General features: G+C 46.2%; 1 protein-coding gene and 1 pseudogene across 1 annotated transcript; one reads left to right on the top strand and one right to left on the bottom strand.

Annotated features, from left to right (window-relative positions):
• Window positions 1–1,431, top strand: LOC115598088 (annotated as a pseudogene).
• Window positions 1,432–3,573: 2,142 nt separating this feature from the next.
• Window positions 3,574–13,792, bottom strand: ADCK2 (aarF domain containing kinase 2). The gene is made up of 8 exons (XM_008494945.2): window positions 12,872–13,792; window positions 11,996–12,142; window positions 9,980–10,108; window positions 9,233–9,328; window positions 7,942–8,193; window positions 6,371–6,499; window positions 5,661–5,714; window positions 3,574–4,436 (listed from the first exon to the last, which is right to left on the bottom strand). The coding sequence occupies exons 1-8, from the start codon at window positions 13,790–13,792 to the stop codon at window positions 4,293–4,295; spliced, it is 1,872 nt and encodes a 623-aa protein (XP_008493167.2). The 3' UTR covers window positions 3,574–4,292.
• Between the last annotated feature and the right edge of the window lie 1,308 nt (window positions 13,793–15,100).

Genomic DNA, 15,100 nt, shown 5'->3' with positions numbered 1-15,100 from the left:
ATGAGCCTTAGGATAGAGAAGAAGAATGAGAATGAAGGTCAGGAGAAAGAGTCTGGGAGTAAGTCCCTCAAGTGAAATGGTGGCAGCACATGTTATGTCCTGCTAATAAAGGCCTAGAGCAAGATTAAATGCAGGCCTGAAAAAGGGGAATGCTGGGAACTTTCTTTCCTGCTGTTACTTCCAGGGCAGCACCAGGAGAGCACAAGGACCTCATAAGATTAAGAGGGCAGTTACATGATGCTGTCATGCAGCTCACCTTGCTGTGTTAACGTTATATGAAATATGGGGAAGGAGAGCTGGACACCAGCTGGATGCTAAAAACAACCTGCAGCAATGAAAATGGACGTGCTAAAACACAGTGTAAATTAACCACTGCAGGTTCCATTATTAACTCTTCCATGGAGTTCCACTCTTGCAAGTGTCCCATTGCATGTGATTTGCAGAGATCTACAGAGAACTCCCCAGGCAACAAAGTTGTGCTACTTCCTACCACAACTGCTGTAGTGGGCAGGGATCCATTGACATGAGAGGTGCATCAGAAAACCTGGTAAGATGACTTAGAACCTTCCAGCTGGGGCTTCAGGTAAGTGGAGATCTTTTACTGTGAAGGCACACAAAGTGAAATACCTAGGCTGCCCCCCTAGAAGAGGAATTCTTTAGAGAAGCCCAAAATGCAAAAAGGAAAATGGGGTGGTTTTTTTTGTGACAAGCCACCCTTTCTAGGCACTGTGATGAGAAAAACATGTGCTCTCTGAAATCCTGTCTTTGGAGACTCAGCAAACCCAACAGTGGGCTTGGGGAGAGGTGTCTGCTTTCTCTATGATCTCACTTTCAGCCTGGCAGGTTCCAAAAGCAAGAAATCTTGTGTCAGAAAGATACTCAGGTATCTTTGCAGGTGGGGCACCTGGTCAGAATAAACAGACTTTCCTGGCCTGTATCAGGAACAGCGTGGCCAGCAGGTCCAGGGAAGTGATTCTGCCCCTGTACTCAGCCCTGCTGAGGCCCCACCTTGAGTACTGTGTCCAGTTCTGGGCCCCCCAGTTCAGGAAGGAGATTGAGGTCCTGGAGCGGGTCCAAAGGAGGGCAACAAGGCTGGTGAAGGGACTCGAGCACAGACCCTATGAGGAGAGGCTGAGGGAGCTGGGGGTGTTCAGCCTGGAGAAGAGGAGGCTCAGGGGAGACCTCATCACTCTCTACAACTCCCTGAAAGGAGGGGGTAGCCAGGGGGGGGTTGGTCTCTTTTCCCAGGCAACTCTCAGCAAGACAAGAGGGCACGGTCTTAAGTTGTGCCAGGGGAGGTTTAGTTTTGATATTAGAAAGAATTTCTTTATGGAAAGGGTGATCAGGCATTGGAATGGGCTGCCCAGGGAAGTAGTGGATTCTCCATCCCTGGAGATATTTAAAAAGAGACTGGATGTGGCACTCAGTGCCATGGTCTGGGAACTGCAGCGGTAGTGGATCAAGGGTTGGACTTGATGATCTCTGAGGTCCCTTCCAACCCAGCCAATTCTATGATTCTATGAACAAATGACAATACTACAAAGACAAATGAACTGCTATAGCAGCAGATAACAAGTTGTCTATGGAGGTGAGGTGGTCAGTAGCACTCCAAGAGGTGAAAGAGTTCCCCATTCAGGCCATAGGGTAAAACATAGTTACCACCTGGAGTCCACAATGCAGCTTCCTGGTGACTCCCCTGAGTTTTCCAAGCTCATTACTGACTTCCCTTAAGGAAGCCATGGTGTCAGGCACTCCCAGGGACAAGCCACTGGCTTCTCCCCTCCCCTGTCAAGGAACAGCACGTCAAGAAACAGTGCTGCAACAGCAAAGGAGATAAGAGGGGTTTTGTAATGCATTGTACTCAGATTACTGGGAGTGTCTTTTTCCAAAGGGGAAGAGGAGGAGGTGGTTATCTTGTCCCATCCTGAAGGAGGAACCCTCTCTTTCATATCACCAGAGGCACAAAATAGAGCATCTTTGTCACACATAATCATTCTTTTCACGTGAGTATTTAAGGGACACGGCACAATTTATTTGCTGGAACACTCAAAGCTGCATAGAAGGATGTTCATGCTTTACACAAAAGTATGCTAAAATATATATAATATCTGAGATACAGTGTTTTGAGTAATACCTACAGCCTAGATACAAAATTTAAGTATTGTTGCCTGACATTCTGTGTCACTTAGCACCAGTTTACACATTTTCTGGCACATCATTCAACAAAAGTGTAAGTATTTTAAAAAATTCGCTCCTTTTACAGGAACATAGCACCAGTGATAACAGCAGTTTAAAAAAAAAAATAAAAATTAAGGAAACTTGTAAAAGGAAGCTCCTTTGAAATGCTGCCAAATCTTTTGAATTGCCAGCAGTTTCTCAGCAACAGACTGTGCTCCTCGAGAGATAGAGAGTTTATGTCTTCAGCTTTTCCCCAGAAGACAGTTGAATCTCTCATTCAGATGTTTACAAACTATTCTATGGACTTAATAGCTAAAAGGAGAATTTTTAACTCTAGGATGCATAATATGCATGAACAATCATGAGATTTTTGTTTGTTAAAAAAAACGAAAAAAAAAAGGAAAGAAACACGAACCTCTATTTAAGGTGAACAATGACATTTTTTTTTGTTTTTTTAAATTAAGGTCTGAGAAAATGTAACTCGCTGCATATATGGAAACTACATGTGAAGCACAGCTTTGCATTTTAGGCATGGAATTCTATAATTTTGTTTAAACTCACTTCAGCCTCTGGAAAAGCTGGCTGAAATTTGCTCAGCAAGGTGGGTGGCTGTACCCAAGTCCTCCCTAACTGAATTGGGAGGGGGCAGCACAGTACTGAGGGAAAATGGGTACTGGCAGCATAGGGAGATTTTCTTTATTGTTAAGGGTTGCTTGCTTCTCTTCATGTGCTAGTTAGGACAACTGTATGGCTAAATATGAGTTTAAGTCTGCCTTAAAGAAACAAGACTAAAAGTTAAGAGATTAAACTCTACTGCTGCTTTCATCCTTAAGCATTTGAAAATGGAATGTGTAATGATGAAAGCCCATGAAATATATTGAGCAGAAGCTGAACTTAGTTTTCAGACTTCACTAATCTATCATTAATCATTATTTTATAATCCTCATACACAGCACATTGTCTGTTTGTAGTTTCTTTTCATTGCTTAACCACCTGAAAACAGACCACTGCAGACACCCTGTGCTGCTGCAATTTCACACACAGTATATCTGGGCATATATTTAGCATTACTATTTTTTCAATCATTCATAGACTCTGCTGCTCACTATTAAAATACAGCCATAAATTAATCTCAATACTACTATTAAAATAACTGTAAAAGCCACGTATGCTCTAGCTCTTTTGCTGGTTTAATTTTAAATATTCACAATGTGTTTTCCATTCATTAGGAAAATGCTTGGACTCCCTGTTTTGTGAACTACTGGAAACAAAAGTATCTGCATATTAATTAAGGTCATGAGTTGATTAGGAGAACAGGTGGTAGGAGGAGGGTGGGAGGAAGGAATCACACAGAGGATAAAAAAGACTTTTAAGATTAAAAAAGACCAGTACAAATATTCCCAAAAGTTGCTTTTATTATGGAATTAGCTTTTCCACCTAAGCAAATATTTTCTTTTGCTGTTTATAATCTAATCTCCTATGATATTGTGCTACAGTATGGAATTTTGAAAAATCAGATTGACTTGTCTGTTTTTATCATCCCAAATGATTAATAACAGACCACTCTGAGCAGGATCTCAGGACACTTCTACAACAAAAGTAGAAGTTAAAAGTACAAAACCCAAAAAGGTTTATTAGCTTCTTTTCAGCCTGAATTAGTAGCTTCAGTGGTGTTGGAACATCATTTCTCATATCACAGTGACAGATTAAGTCAGTACATTAATTGTACATATTTAACCTGATGTATTGCAAAACAGACTTGATCAGTTAACATTTTTAAAGACTTTTATACAAGTAAAACTGCTCTTCTCATTAGGCTGCAGTGATCTTGTGCACCTAAACTACATGATATGTTGATTTAAAAACTAGTAGAGCACAGCAGCTCACAGAACTGTGTAATGAGTTAGAACTCCACATTGTGCAAAAAGTCTTCCTGGTTTCTGAAATGGCCTTTTTCCATCCCACACCTGGTGATTGGCTGAATTGACTGAAAGCAGCAAAAATGGAGAGTAACCACTGCATGGCACCTCCCTGTGCCATGTGACTCCTCACCTTCAGCTTCTTCCTTTGCCTGAGGTAACCCTGCACGGTGAGAGGGCGGCACTCACAAGAGTCTATTGGAGGACTGAAGCTGCAGTTTTGATGAGCAATGGTTTAGCTGCCTCCAGGATGTCCAGTTCAGGGTCCAGTGAGCGTCCAAGACCTTCCAGAACCATGATGGCAAAGATGATGGAAGCAAAATTGCTCTCGAGCTTCACCTAGAACCACAGGAGACTCAGTGGGCTCAGCAGACCATTTTTAGTTCTGAGCACATTCCACAAAGGTCCCAGCTCGAGCTGGGAGGGAAGGGAAGAGGCTGAGGAGACCTGATACTACACTGCAACTCCATCACCTGGAGTTTCAAAACACACTGGAATCCAGCAGCAGGCCCAGACCTAAGGTGATAATTTCAGGGTAAGTGTCCTAAGGGAACATGAGAATTTTTTTTTTAGTTCCAAGACTGGGAATGGGATATTCTTCCTCCATCCTGGAGGAGCAGGAGCTTAGGAGTGCTCACCATTGTTAGTGTAGGTATAAGCTGCAGGAGTATCCAATATATTTGAACGCACTCACTTTTAACAAGGCAGAGGTCATCTTCTGCATGGCCACTAAAGGCCCCCACAAATCAGAGAAAAAAAATTCTCTGCTCTTCACATGAACAATCTCTCCAATTCCCTGCCAGGTACCAGAATTGTTCCAGGGCAAGCCAGATCACTAAGAATTCATGGAGTTGGGAGGACTTGCTTTGTAAGGGTCTAAATTATGTTTCATGTTATTAGAAACCAGCTTAACGAGGCTTAATGACAAAAAGCTCTCAGGAATGTTTAGGGGGGGCCCTTTGGAGGCTGGGCAGCCTGGTGGCTTACTTATCCTCATCTGTTCTAGTTCAGGCCACCATAGCTCCTTTGATATCCAAGGTTGTCTGCAACCTGTGGAAGTCTGTCCCTCAAATACCATCAGTCATAAGAAGTCGTCTCTGTTCTGTGAGCAACTTCTCTTTCCTGAGGCCACTAACAAACCAGTAAAATGGCCTAGTGCTGTTAATTAACCATACATCAAGAGGCCCAGGGAAGAAAGTATGCAAAAATATACAACTGGAACATATATTGAATTTTCCTCTTCTAAAGAACTATAAAGATAGGAAAAGCTCTGTGTTCCAGCAACATTCTTTTTAGTAAATAGCATCAACCATTAAATGCAGTATTAAGACACAACCCAACAAAACAGAAACTGGTCTTGGTAGGCTGCATATCAAGACCTGAGAAAGAGTGCAGCAGAAGAAATCCAGCCTGCAACACCTGGATGCATTCCTGCAGTCCCCCTCCCTGCAGTTAGTTTCTGAAGTCACAGTCCCCCTCCTTGTCAGCCTTCCCCCTTCCTCATAGTTCTCCCTCCCCAAAAGAACTTCCAGATATTGAAGGCAGCCAGTGACCGGACCTCACCTTATGGGTCATCAGGAGTTTGAAGACATTTGAGAGGAGATTTGCTACTTGAAGCTGGAATACAAAAGAGGTCAACAACTGATTAAAAAAAAGCTGGTCAAGAAGACTGAGCCACCTGAGTGACAGGCAGGATTCTTCTATTTGTTAGTATTTGATTCTGGTGCTGGGACAAGGTTATTGGGCTGACAACAGCCAACATTAAGGTATGATTCTCTAACCCTACCCAGGATAAGGAGTTCAGCTGTGACCCATGGTTCTGCTTGCCAGCCCAGGAAGGCTGAGGATGTCTGACCTCACAGCAGTACACACCATGCACTTACTTGCTCAATACCACCATGCTACATTCTCTGAAGTGCCCAGGCTGGCCTTCACTAACAGAATGCACTCAGTAACATCAGGCTCAACAACTCATCACAGAGCTACAGATGTTAAAAGAGATTTAAAAAAAACCAAACAACAACAATACCCAATCCACTAAAAACCCCACAGCAACTAGAAAAACAAAAATACTAACCCCACAAACAAACATACACAAAGCTTTTTAACTAGAAGAAAATAATGGGATTTATGGACTTCTGTTGCATCTGTGAGACTGACAGCACCCAGAACTGTTTGGTGGTGCTAATGAGACCAGAGCTGGTCTTTCCACATTCTGAAATCCAAGCTGCACTTACAGGTAAGTGAGGGTAGGACACTGTTTCTGCACTTGCCTTTCCTAGGGCAATGGTGTTCCCCCGGACCCTGGTCACGAGTTCTGCCATCTCAGCTTTGAATCGCTCGATATCCTGGCACTGGTTAGCGCGGGCGTGATGAAGGATCAGTTCTGCCACCCTCTCCCCCTGTGAAACAAGTTGAAAAGAAGAAAGAGAAATTGATCACTGGTGCCAGCAGGCCTACAGGGAGCTGCACACCACCATCCCTGGAAAGCCTCTGCTGCATAGGTTCCTGCAGGAGGAATACTGCAGGGAGAACTCCCAGGACCATGCTTTCCTGTTCCAGCAATGGAGACACAATCAACCAACAGAAGCAGGTGCAGAACTGGTCAAGAGTCTTAGCTGGTATCTGGCAAACCTCTGCTTATTTTTCTTTTTCTTGTAGGGTAGAACACATCAGAGATCTCTCCGAGTCAGAAGTTTCAGAAGGAAAAATCCACAGAATTGGCATTTTCTTCTTATTAGAGAAGACAACAGTGTAAAGGGCATGTATTAACCTCCTTTATGGGCTAAATTCAACCTTTCATTTGCAGACTGCAGAGGAAAAGCAATGTGATTCTACACCAGCAGATCTTTGGTGAGAAAGGCAGGGAGCCATATCCATGCTTCACTTGTGAGAGGCTTTATAGCTTTTCTAGGAAGACATATCTGACAGCAATACACAGAGCCAGAGGCTCCAGGCTTGGCAATGAGACTTGGTGTAGAAGTTTTTCACAGGCAGATCATGAATTACACCCAGCATGAGCCACAGAGGACTTGCAATTAAATGTTTGCAGGTTCTGCTAAGTAGCTGAGAAGTAATTCTGGCAGCAGAGGATGAGGCTGAATACACAGTTGACACTGACCCCCTGGTGTGCTTCAGCAGATTATGCAGACCAAGGTAAAATGTGTCCCTCTTGAGATACACTGGTGAGCCATTCAACCCACAGCTGAGAAACAGCTACATGCAAGTAAAAGCACAGATACTTGTCCTCAAAATGAACAGGAGACATCAGCACTGGATTCCCTAGACAATCTGAGAAAATAAGTGGGAGGGAGGATAAAGTAATTCCCCTTATACAGAAGAGCCTGGCAAAGGCCAGACACTCCCTGCCTCCCACCCCCCCCATTTTGCTTCTCTACAGACACTGACACAACACCAAAATGTAGGATAGCACAGGGGCTTTCTGGCAGCAAAGCTGCAGAGAGGAATGTGTGTGGAAGACCAAGAAGTTAATCCATTTCCTCTTCTTATCTGGCAAAACCTGTCAGACTTTGCAACAGTCTCAAATGCATCTCCCAGGCAGTCCTAACTTGCATCAGAAGCACTCCTGACCGGGGAGTGGCAGCCAATGCTTCCTGTTTAATACTTTCCATTTCCTGGGCCACTGAAATCCCTCTGTCAGCGTCTTTGCTGCAGCTGAATATCTCATCTCTGTGTTTGGTATAGTTTCCACACCAGCAAGTGTTCTCTTCCTTGTAGGGAGGATTATAAGGGGAAATAGAAAACTATCACTTTGGGCACCGGGCTCTCCAGCTGTCTCCCTTCCCCAGACTTTGCTTCCCAGCCCCCATGACTGAGGCCTCACCTGCCCTTGTACCACAGCAGTGAAAACTGCCCGGAAGTTCTGCATGTCAGCACTCTGCAGCTCTGCCACAATCCCTGCATCCAGCAGCACCAGGCAGAGCTGCCTCAGGGATGGCTTCACTTCCACCACCAGCGTGTCACACAGGTCCACGATGGATGTCTGCTCCTTGCAGCTGCTGCTGAAGTGGGCCGTGCCTTGGACCAGGATGTTCCCAGGGTGCAGGTCACCATGGACAAAGTTGTCAACAAAGACCTATAAGGACAGGCAAGTCTTAGAGCAGCCCATGCTGTTTCTTTGCTCTTTAATTCTCTTCTTCTCCTAGAACTCGGGGGTTTTGCTTTGCTCCTAACCATTGGATCCAAAGTTAGCATAAGACTATTTTAATTCTACCATTGCTTTTTCGGGTAGTAAAAGCTATTTCAGAGTCTGCAACACTACACAGAGTCAGAACTGCAGGCCTTGCCACCACTCCAGCATGATGTTGTAGTGATCAGCTGAATTTCACCCAACACTTACTGCCCACACACTCAGCAGCATGAGGTTCTTTTGCAACTCTTCCCCCCTAGCTCTCCTGGCTCCTCACAAGTCAGTTGTGTCACCCTCTTAACACTCCTTTCCAGATCATTTGCGATTATTTCAACCTTGAAAGAACTAGAAGCTGAATCATAAGCTGAAGCTGGCCACCTTTGTTTTCTTCACTCCATAGTTAGCTCTTCCAAAAGGCAGCTTTGGTAGAAGAGTCAATAAATAAAATAGCTGACTCTTTTTTCCCTGTAAACTGTATCCACAGTCTCTGCAGAGAGCCTGATATTTGCTAATTACAATGCACTTTATAGCTCTTTGGCAATATGTGAACATTCATTAAAGGGTTTCTTGGGTCTCCTAAACAACGCAGGATCAAGCTGCATAGGAGGACCCTGCTGTGTGCATGCAGATTGCCCTTCTGCAGTGGGAGAAGCTCAGTGTCAGAGTCCACAGTAGTGGTGTAGACTTAGGGGCTAGACTAGCCCAGGCCTTACTCATACCTAGTGCTACACTGCACCTGAAGTACAGACCCTCTTTCTGCCAGTTTAGGAGCTGCACAGTGCCCTAGCACCCCAAGTCCTTTGTTACCTCAAGATACCTGGAATCCACAGGCTGGCTCCAAAGTACACAGCTCTGTCTTTGAGTCCATGAGGAAAATGGTAGATGTGGGAAGCAAACAGGTTCTCTCTTTAGCCATATTGTCTTATTACCCCAACTGAATAGCTTCTACAGGAAAACAACCTTCCAGCCTCAGCCAAGTGCCTACCATCTTTAGCAGCATGTCCATGCCCATCTTTGCAAGCCTCTGCCTCAGCTCTGTGGCAATCCCCGCATGCAGGTAGTGAGAAATAGGCTCACTCTCCTGAAACAAAGACAGAGCTGGAGTCAAACACACCTTGTGTCTCACTTTCAACTAAACCTTTATCTAGGTGCCCAGCACTGAGGGAAGGTGATAAGAATACCCTACCCTAGAAAGGAGCTGCTCAGTAGAGGCTCTACCTACTACAATGGAGAAGAGATGCAAAGGTTTGTTCTTTAGAAAGAGGGTCTGCTATAGCCTTGGGCAGAAACACTCTTGCCAGGATCACATGCACAAAAACTGAGACTAAGCTTTGGTCTGTGACTCAAACATCCACAAGGGAAGTGAGGCAAGCATCAGAAAGTGTCAGACTGCTGAGCTCCTTGCTTTGACCCACCACAGAGGAGAGCTGAAGCGTGGTGTTGGTTTGCAAAGCACAGGTAAGCACTTGGTGGCTGGACACACTGCTGATCTGCTTGGTTTCAGGCCAAATGTTCACTTCCATATGGAGCTGTCTGCCACCTCTCTTCTGGGATGCACTGTTTATAAACAGAGAGAGTGGAAGAGACACTGAGGAAGGACACCCATCTCTTTAAGCAAATAAAAGCATCCTTCTGCCTCTGATCACTCCTTGGCAAAAAACACCTCTCTGGCATGTTTTCCTAAGGGTCTTCTGACTACTACCACTGCTCCCAGACCCTGCACAGTTCTTACCTCAAATGTCTCCACTAGAATATCTGTTGTTACCAAAGGCCAAAGGGGAGCTGGGAACTTTACAAAATCAACATCTAGGAAGTTCTGTCGGAAGCGCTCCAGGTTTCTGGCTTCGTAGCGTAAGTCAATCTGAAGGGAGAAAAAGCAGGTTGGAAATTAGATGCCATCAGAACTAGACCTTCAAGATCATAGAACTGGCTGGGTTGGAAGAGGCCTCAGAGATCATCAAGTCCAACCCTTGCTCCACTACCGCTGCAGTTACCAGACCATGGCACTGAGTGCCACATCCAGTCTCTTTTTAAGTATCTCCAGGGATGGAGAATCCACTACTTCCCTGGGCAGCCCATTCCAATGTCTGATCACCCTCTCCATAAAGAAATTCTTTCTAATATCCAACCTAAACTTCCCCTGGCACAACTTAAGACCATGCCCTCTTGTCTTGCTGAGAGTTGCCTGGGAAATGAGACCAACCCCCCCCTGGCTACACCCTCCTTTCAGGGAGTTGTAGAGAGTGATGAGGTCTCCCCTGAGCCGCCTCTTCTCCAGGCTGAACACCCCCAGCTCCCTCAGCCTCTCCTGACTGAGGATATGACTGTACAGTGCAATACTCAGTACCATTAGAACTAGTCAGAAAGCCAGAATGGAAACAAAATAGTGTGGTTATTCTTACATGCTTATAGCTTTCCTGACAGAAGAAGAGAGTAACAGACTGGATAGTGGATGGCCTGCAATCCAGTACAATCAAAATATGGATGACTCTTACTACAGGCATGGTGTCTCAAAAAAAGACCAAGACTTCATTATTTTCAAGGGTAAGACAGATCCTGAACTTGACATCCAAATAGCAAACAGCATAGAAGAACTGCAGCCTCCACCTCACTTTACAGCTAGGCAGCCATAGCAGGAAGACATTTAATATAACACATCCAAAACAGTCCACTACACAAAAAACAGCTCTTCAGTGATCCCAGTGCGTTGACACGGGGACACCTGTCCTGCCCACTGATGCTGCACAAGGAGGCAAGATAACTTTGCTTCACTTTGATCATCTGGCAATGGGAAATATCCCAGTAAGACCTTTTGTTCTTTCAAAGAGAAATGAAATTATAAGCCTATCAGATGCTCTCCTAATCCTCAGTCCACATCCACCAAAAGCTCTGATAGACTAAACAGGTGCTTATGACCTCACATCACATCAGAATACAGAGAATGGTTTACATCAATTTGTAGTGTAGATTTTTTGCAACAGCAGAAAAGAATTAAGGCTTTCAAAAGCTTATAAGAAACTTCACACGTTCCAATCTAGACACAAAAATGAAATCAGCAGATATGGTTCATTTTATTACAACCATAAGTCAAATTATGCCTGTAGTGAAATCTTTCTAAGTTTGGTAGTAAGGATATTTCAGAAATGTGTCGTTAGAACACATTAGTGAGTCAGAATAGGTTTTCATATGTTTCTCTTTGCAAAGCTTCATGTCATACCTTGAGTCTGACTGCAATACAATATATTGAGTGTATTATGAACTTAAGTGACAGTATACTGGTTATACCAATAAATATACTTCAGTACTAACAAACATGACCAGTGAGTACAGATTGCAAACAAATGTGTAGGATTAAAGAGAAAAGGTCTGAGCACTTGTTTGGAGATACTTTCCTATGGAGATGTCTCTCATTATTGTTCATCTTTCACAATACTGCAAAAAGGACTCTGACTATGGCTGATGCTGATCGCTAGAAAACATACTCAAAGTCTAAAAAGGATTTTCAAAGTCAAAAAAAGACTGACAGTCTTTATTAGATTAAAAAATCTTTTTCACTGCTTTGCTTTTTTTACTCTGTGGGTGTGTAAGCCTTACTACAGTAGCGTTATGTGGCTGATTTCAATAACTAAAGAACATGCAAGCCTTCATCTAACCCTTTAAAAACCAGCAATATGAACAAAGTTAGAGCCACCCAGTAGGAAGAGAGGGCAGTTTTGTTTCAGTGGTTGGTCCATGGCACAGCACGCACCTGCTGAATCATAAGCTTCTCAAACTCCTCCACGATCTCAGTCAAACTGAGCCACTTGAATCCAGGGAGAAGTCCAATGATGTGGCTACCCATCTTCATGAGAAACAGGTCCATCTGGACTTGGTGGACTAACCCAGGGTGCAGGACCTGCACGATAATGAATGGTGGCAAGATCAACTCCCCAAAGTCTGTAAAAAGGATGGTCCATTTCAATCGACTGAAGTGATGCATTCCAAATAGATAGAGCCCAGCCTATAAAACTAGGCACTTATAAGGGTTGCCCAAGTAGACCTCAGAAGAATTCACTTTTTTTTTCAGGGATTAAGCTGTAAAGAAACACATTATAATCTTCAAATGGAATATAACTGTGCTGGACCCTACAGTCTCACGCAATGCCATTTGCCACTGGTTTTGCACTCCTGCCCTTTCTGTGCCATGCAGTGCTGACCAGTACCTGGAACATCTCAAATGTAAGATTCCTTTGAAGAAACTGCTGAAAATAACCTATCTGTTCCAGACTTATTCATGCGAGGAGAAAAGGGGATTCATTTTCTGGAAGGTGAAACCAAGCTTAATAGTCATTATTTTAATATAAACTAGACCCTTGCAGCCATTTCTGGTATCCGCGTGCCACATCATAGGTGCCACAGGCAGTACCAGGTATTCAAGCTCTCTGGATGGGAAGAGCCACCACAAGTCTGGACTGCAGCTGGCTGTAAGCAAAGCACTGAGAAAAGACACTGAGGGAGGTGAACCACACTTCTGCCCCTCTACCTGGCCCTAGCGAGATACTCCTCTCCAAGGGAGTAACAATCTGATCCACCTTGTCCAACACACTCAATTTTGACACATCTATCGGCCAGATGTAGGACTTACTTTGATGGCTACAGGTGTGAGATGTCTGGCAGATGAAGAATTTGCACTCGGGAGAGGTTTGGCCATCTGCTGCACAACAGATGCCCCACTCACAGGACTCCCCCGGGAGCAGTCTGCTGGGCTCAGCTCCTCCCTGCTCCTCTCATCCCGCATCTCCTCGCTCTTCCTCCTCCTCAGCCACCTGAGGAGACCTCTAAAGCCTGAGACTTCCCATGCTTCAAAAGCAGAACGGAACTCCCAGCGTCGTGCTGCTTCCTTGGCCTGGCAGCCAGCGATGGCCGTGAGGTCAGCATAGGCTTTATACACCTGGGCGACGCAGCCTGAGCCAACCGGCTCCAGGCTCTGAAACTTGAGGATGCCCGTCCAGTCCTCACCAAACGCCTTCCTCAGGAGCTCATCAGTGTGGCCCCACGGGTGTGGGCTCACCTCAACGTGCAGCTTGGAAAACTCATCGCAGAAGGCCTCGGAGAAGAGGTCCCTCCGGGTGCTGGCCCACTGGCCCAGCTTGACGCAGGTAGGGCCAGCAGCCTCGGCCGCTCTCCGCAGCAGCCGCAGCCATAGGGCGCCCAGGCGGGGCCACAGGCGGCTCAGCGGGTAGAGCAGCAGCAGGGGGCCGAAGCGCAGCAGCAACCCGCAGGCCCTCAGACTCAACCGGAACACCAGGCCCAAACGCTTCAGCAAACGTGGCCGCTCCGGGCCGCGCTCCCCGACCCATACCGGTCCCCGCTGTCCCGGCCTCTCCTTCCAACCGGTCCCAGCGGGCACCGCCGCGGGCACCGCTAAAGCCACCGCGACCCAACGCCCCGCCCGCCGGCCGCCGCCGCCGCGCCCCGCAGCTGCCCAAGCGGACAGCGTCCCCCTCGCCCGGCTGAGGAGGGGACGCGGGAGCGGCAGCAGCCGCACGGCGCCGCCCGCCACCATCGCCGGCCGTTAACGGCCACTGCCGAGAGGGCGCAGGGGGAGCGGGGGGGGGAGGCAGGCGGAGCCGGCCAAGCATCGGCGGCAAGGGCTGGCGGCCCGCCCCTTAAAGGGCCTGGAGCCGGAGCCTCGAAGGGAAGGGTAGGGAAGGTGTTACTGCGCGCCACAACAGGGGCACCGATGCCCTCTGAGGGGAAGAGTTGGAGCTGCCGGCACTGGAGTGGGAGCGTCGCCTCAGGTTGGGGTCATGGCGAAGGAGGACCAGAGGCCCCTTCCCTCCTGTCACCCACTGGGTGCGCAGTGACGAGCGGGAACAGTGCCGTGCTTGGGGCCTTCACATCTCTGCAGCCGAGGTGGACTCTGGCCATCGTGGTTTTGAGGCTGCCTTGGTTTTTACCGGTGAGCTACAGGTGACATGAGGGAGAGGACACGTGCAGGGTGTACTTCAGCCATTGCAGGGTGACAGCGACCTCTTCTTTTGTTCCATGACAAGAGGGGCTATTTGCATTTTTAATTAGAAGCCAAGGGTTTCTAGTGGTAGCCTGGCTGAGACAGTTGAAGCATTGCTATTATTAGTGGTATCCTTTGCAGGGTATTAATGAAATAGCTGACACTTAGAAGTAGCTGAGAGGATGTGATGGCAGGTAGAAGAAATTTAAATGAAAAGGAGAAGCCTGATGAGGTGATGTTATTTCAGCAGAACTACCATGTTGTTGTTGAACTACCTTGGGCTCTCTGCTGTGATGGCAGTGCTGGGTCTCCTGCTTGTTCCCAGTCCAGCTGGCAACGTTTTAACCTCTTTTGGAATTACACTGCCACGAAGGATTGCTCATTTCCTTTGAAAAGAATACGAGCTTTTTATATATTTAGATTAATGAAACACTTTCCAAGGATGTACCTGTTGATGGTGACATCACCCATCTCTCCCTTTTGGTAAGTTTTGTGTAGGCTTATGCAACACATCAAATGATGTGTTTTAGGGGACGGTCACTGACACGATCATGCTTCAATTTGTGTTGACATCGTGGCAGTTCAGCTATGCTACTGCCTTGTGCAGGGAGGCTTCGACTGGGAGCCTTTCACACTGAGAGTTCAGCTGATTCCCAGCTTTGGCTGTGTGCTACCAACTATATGCTTCTACCTGGAGGGAAAACCAAAAATCCTTTCTGATATTTTTCATCTATGCCAGGAACCACAAACATGCTGGAAGAATTAATCCGCATTCCAATCCAATCCCTCCCCTACCTGCTTGGTAGCTCAGATCAGACCAAGAAAAATTCTGTGCCAACAGGGAGCTGGATCCTGGCCCCA

Source organism: Calypte anna, chromosome 1, assembly GCF_003957555.1.
Source record: "Calypte anna isolate BGI_N300 chromosome 1, bCalAnn1_v1.p, whole genome shotgun sequence".
In the NCBI taxonomy this organism is placed as follows: domain Eukaryota; kingdom Metazoa; phylum Chordata; class Aves; order Apodiformes; family Trochilidae; genus Calypte; species Calypte anna.
The sequence above is the reverse complement of the archived record's forward strand: the minus strand, read 5'-3'. Positions and strand labels throughout refer to the sequence as shown.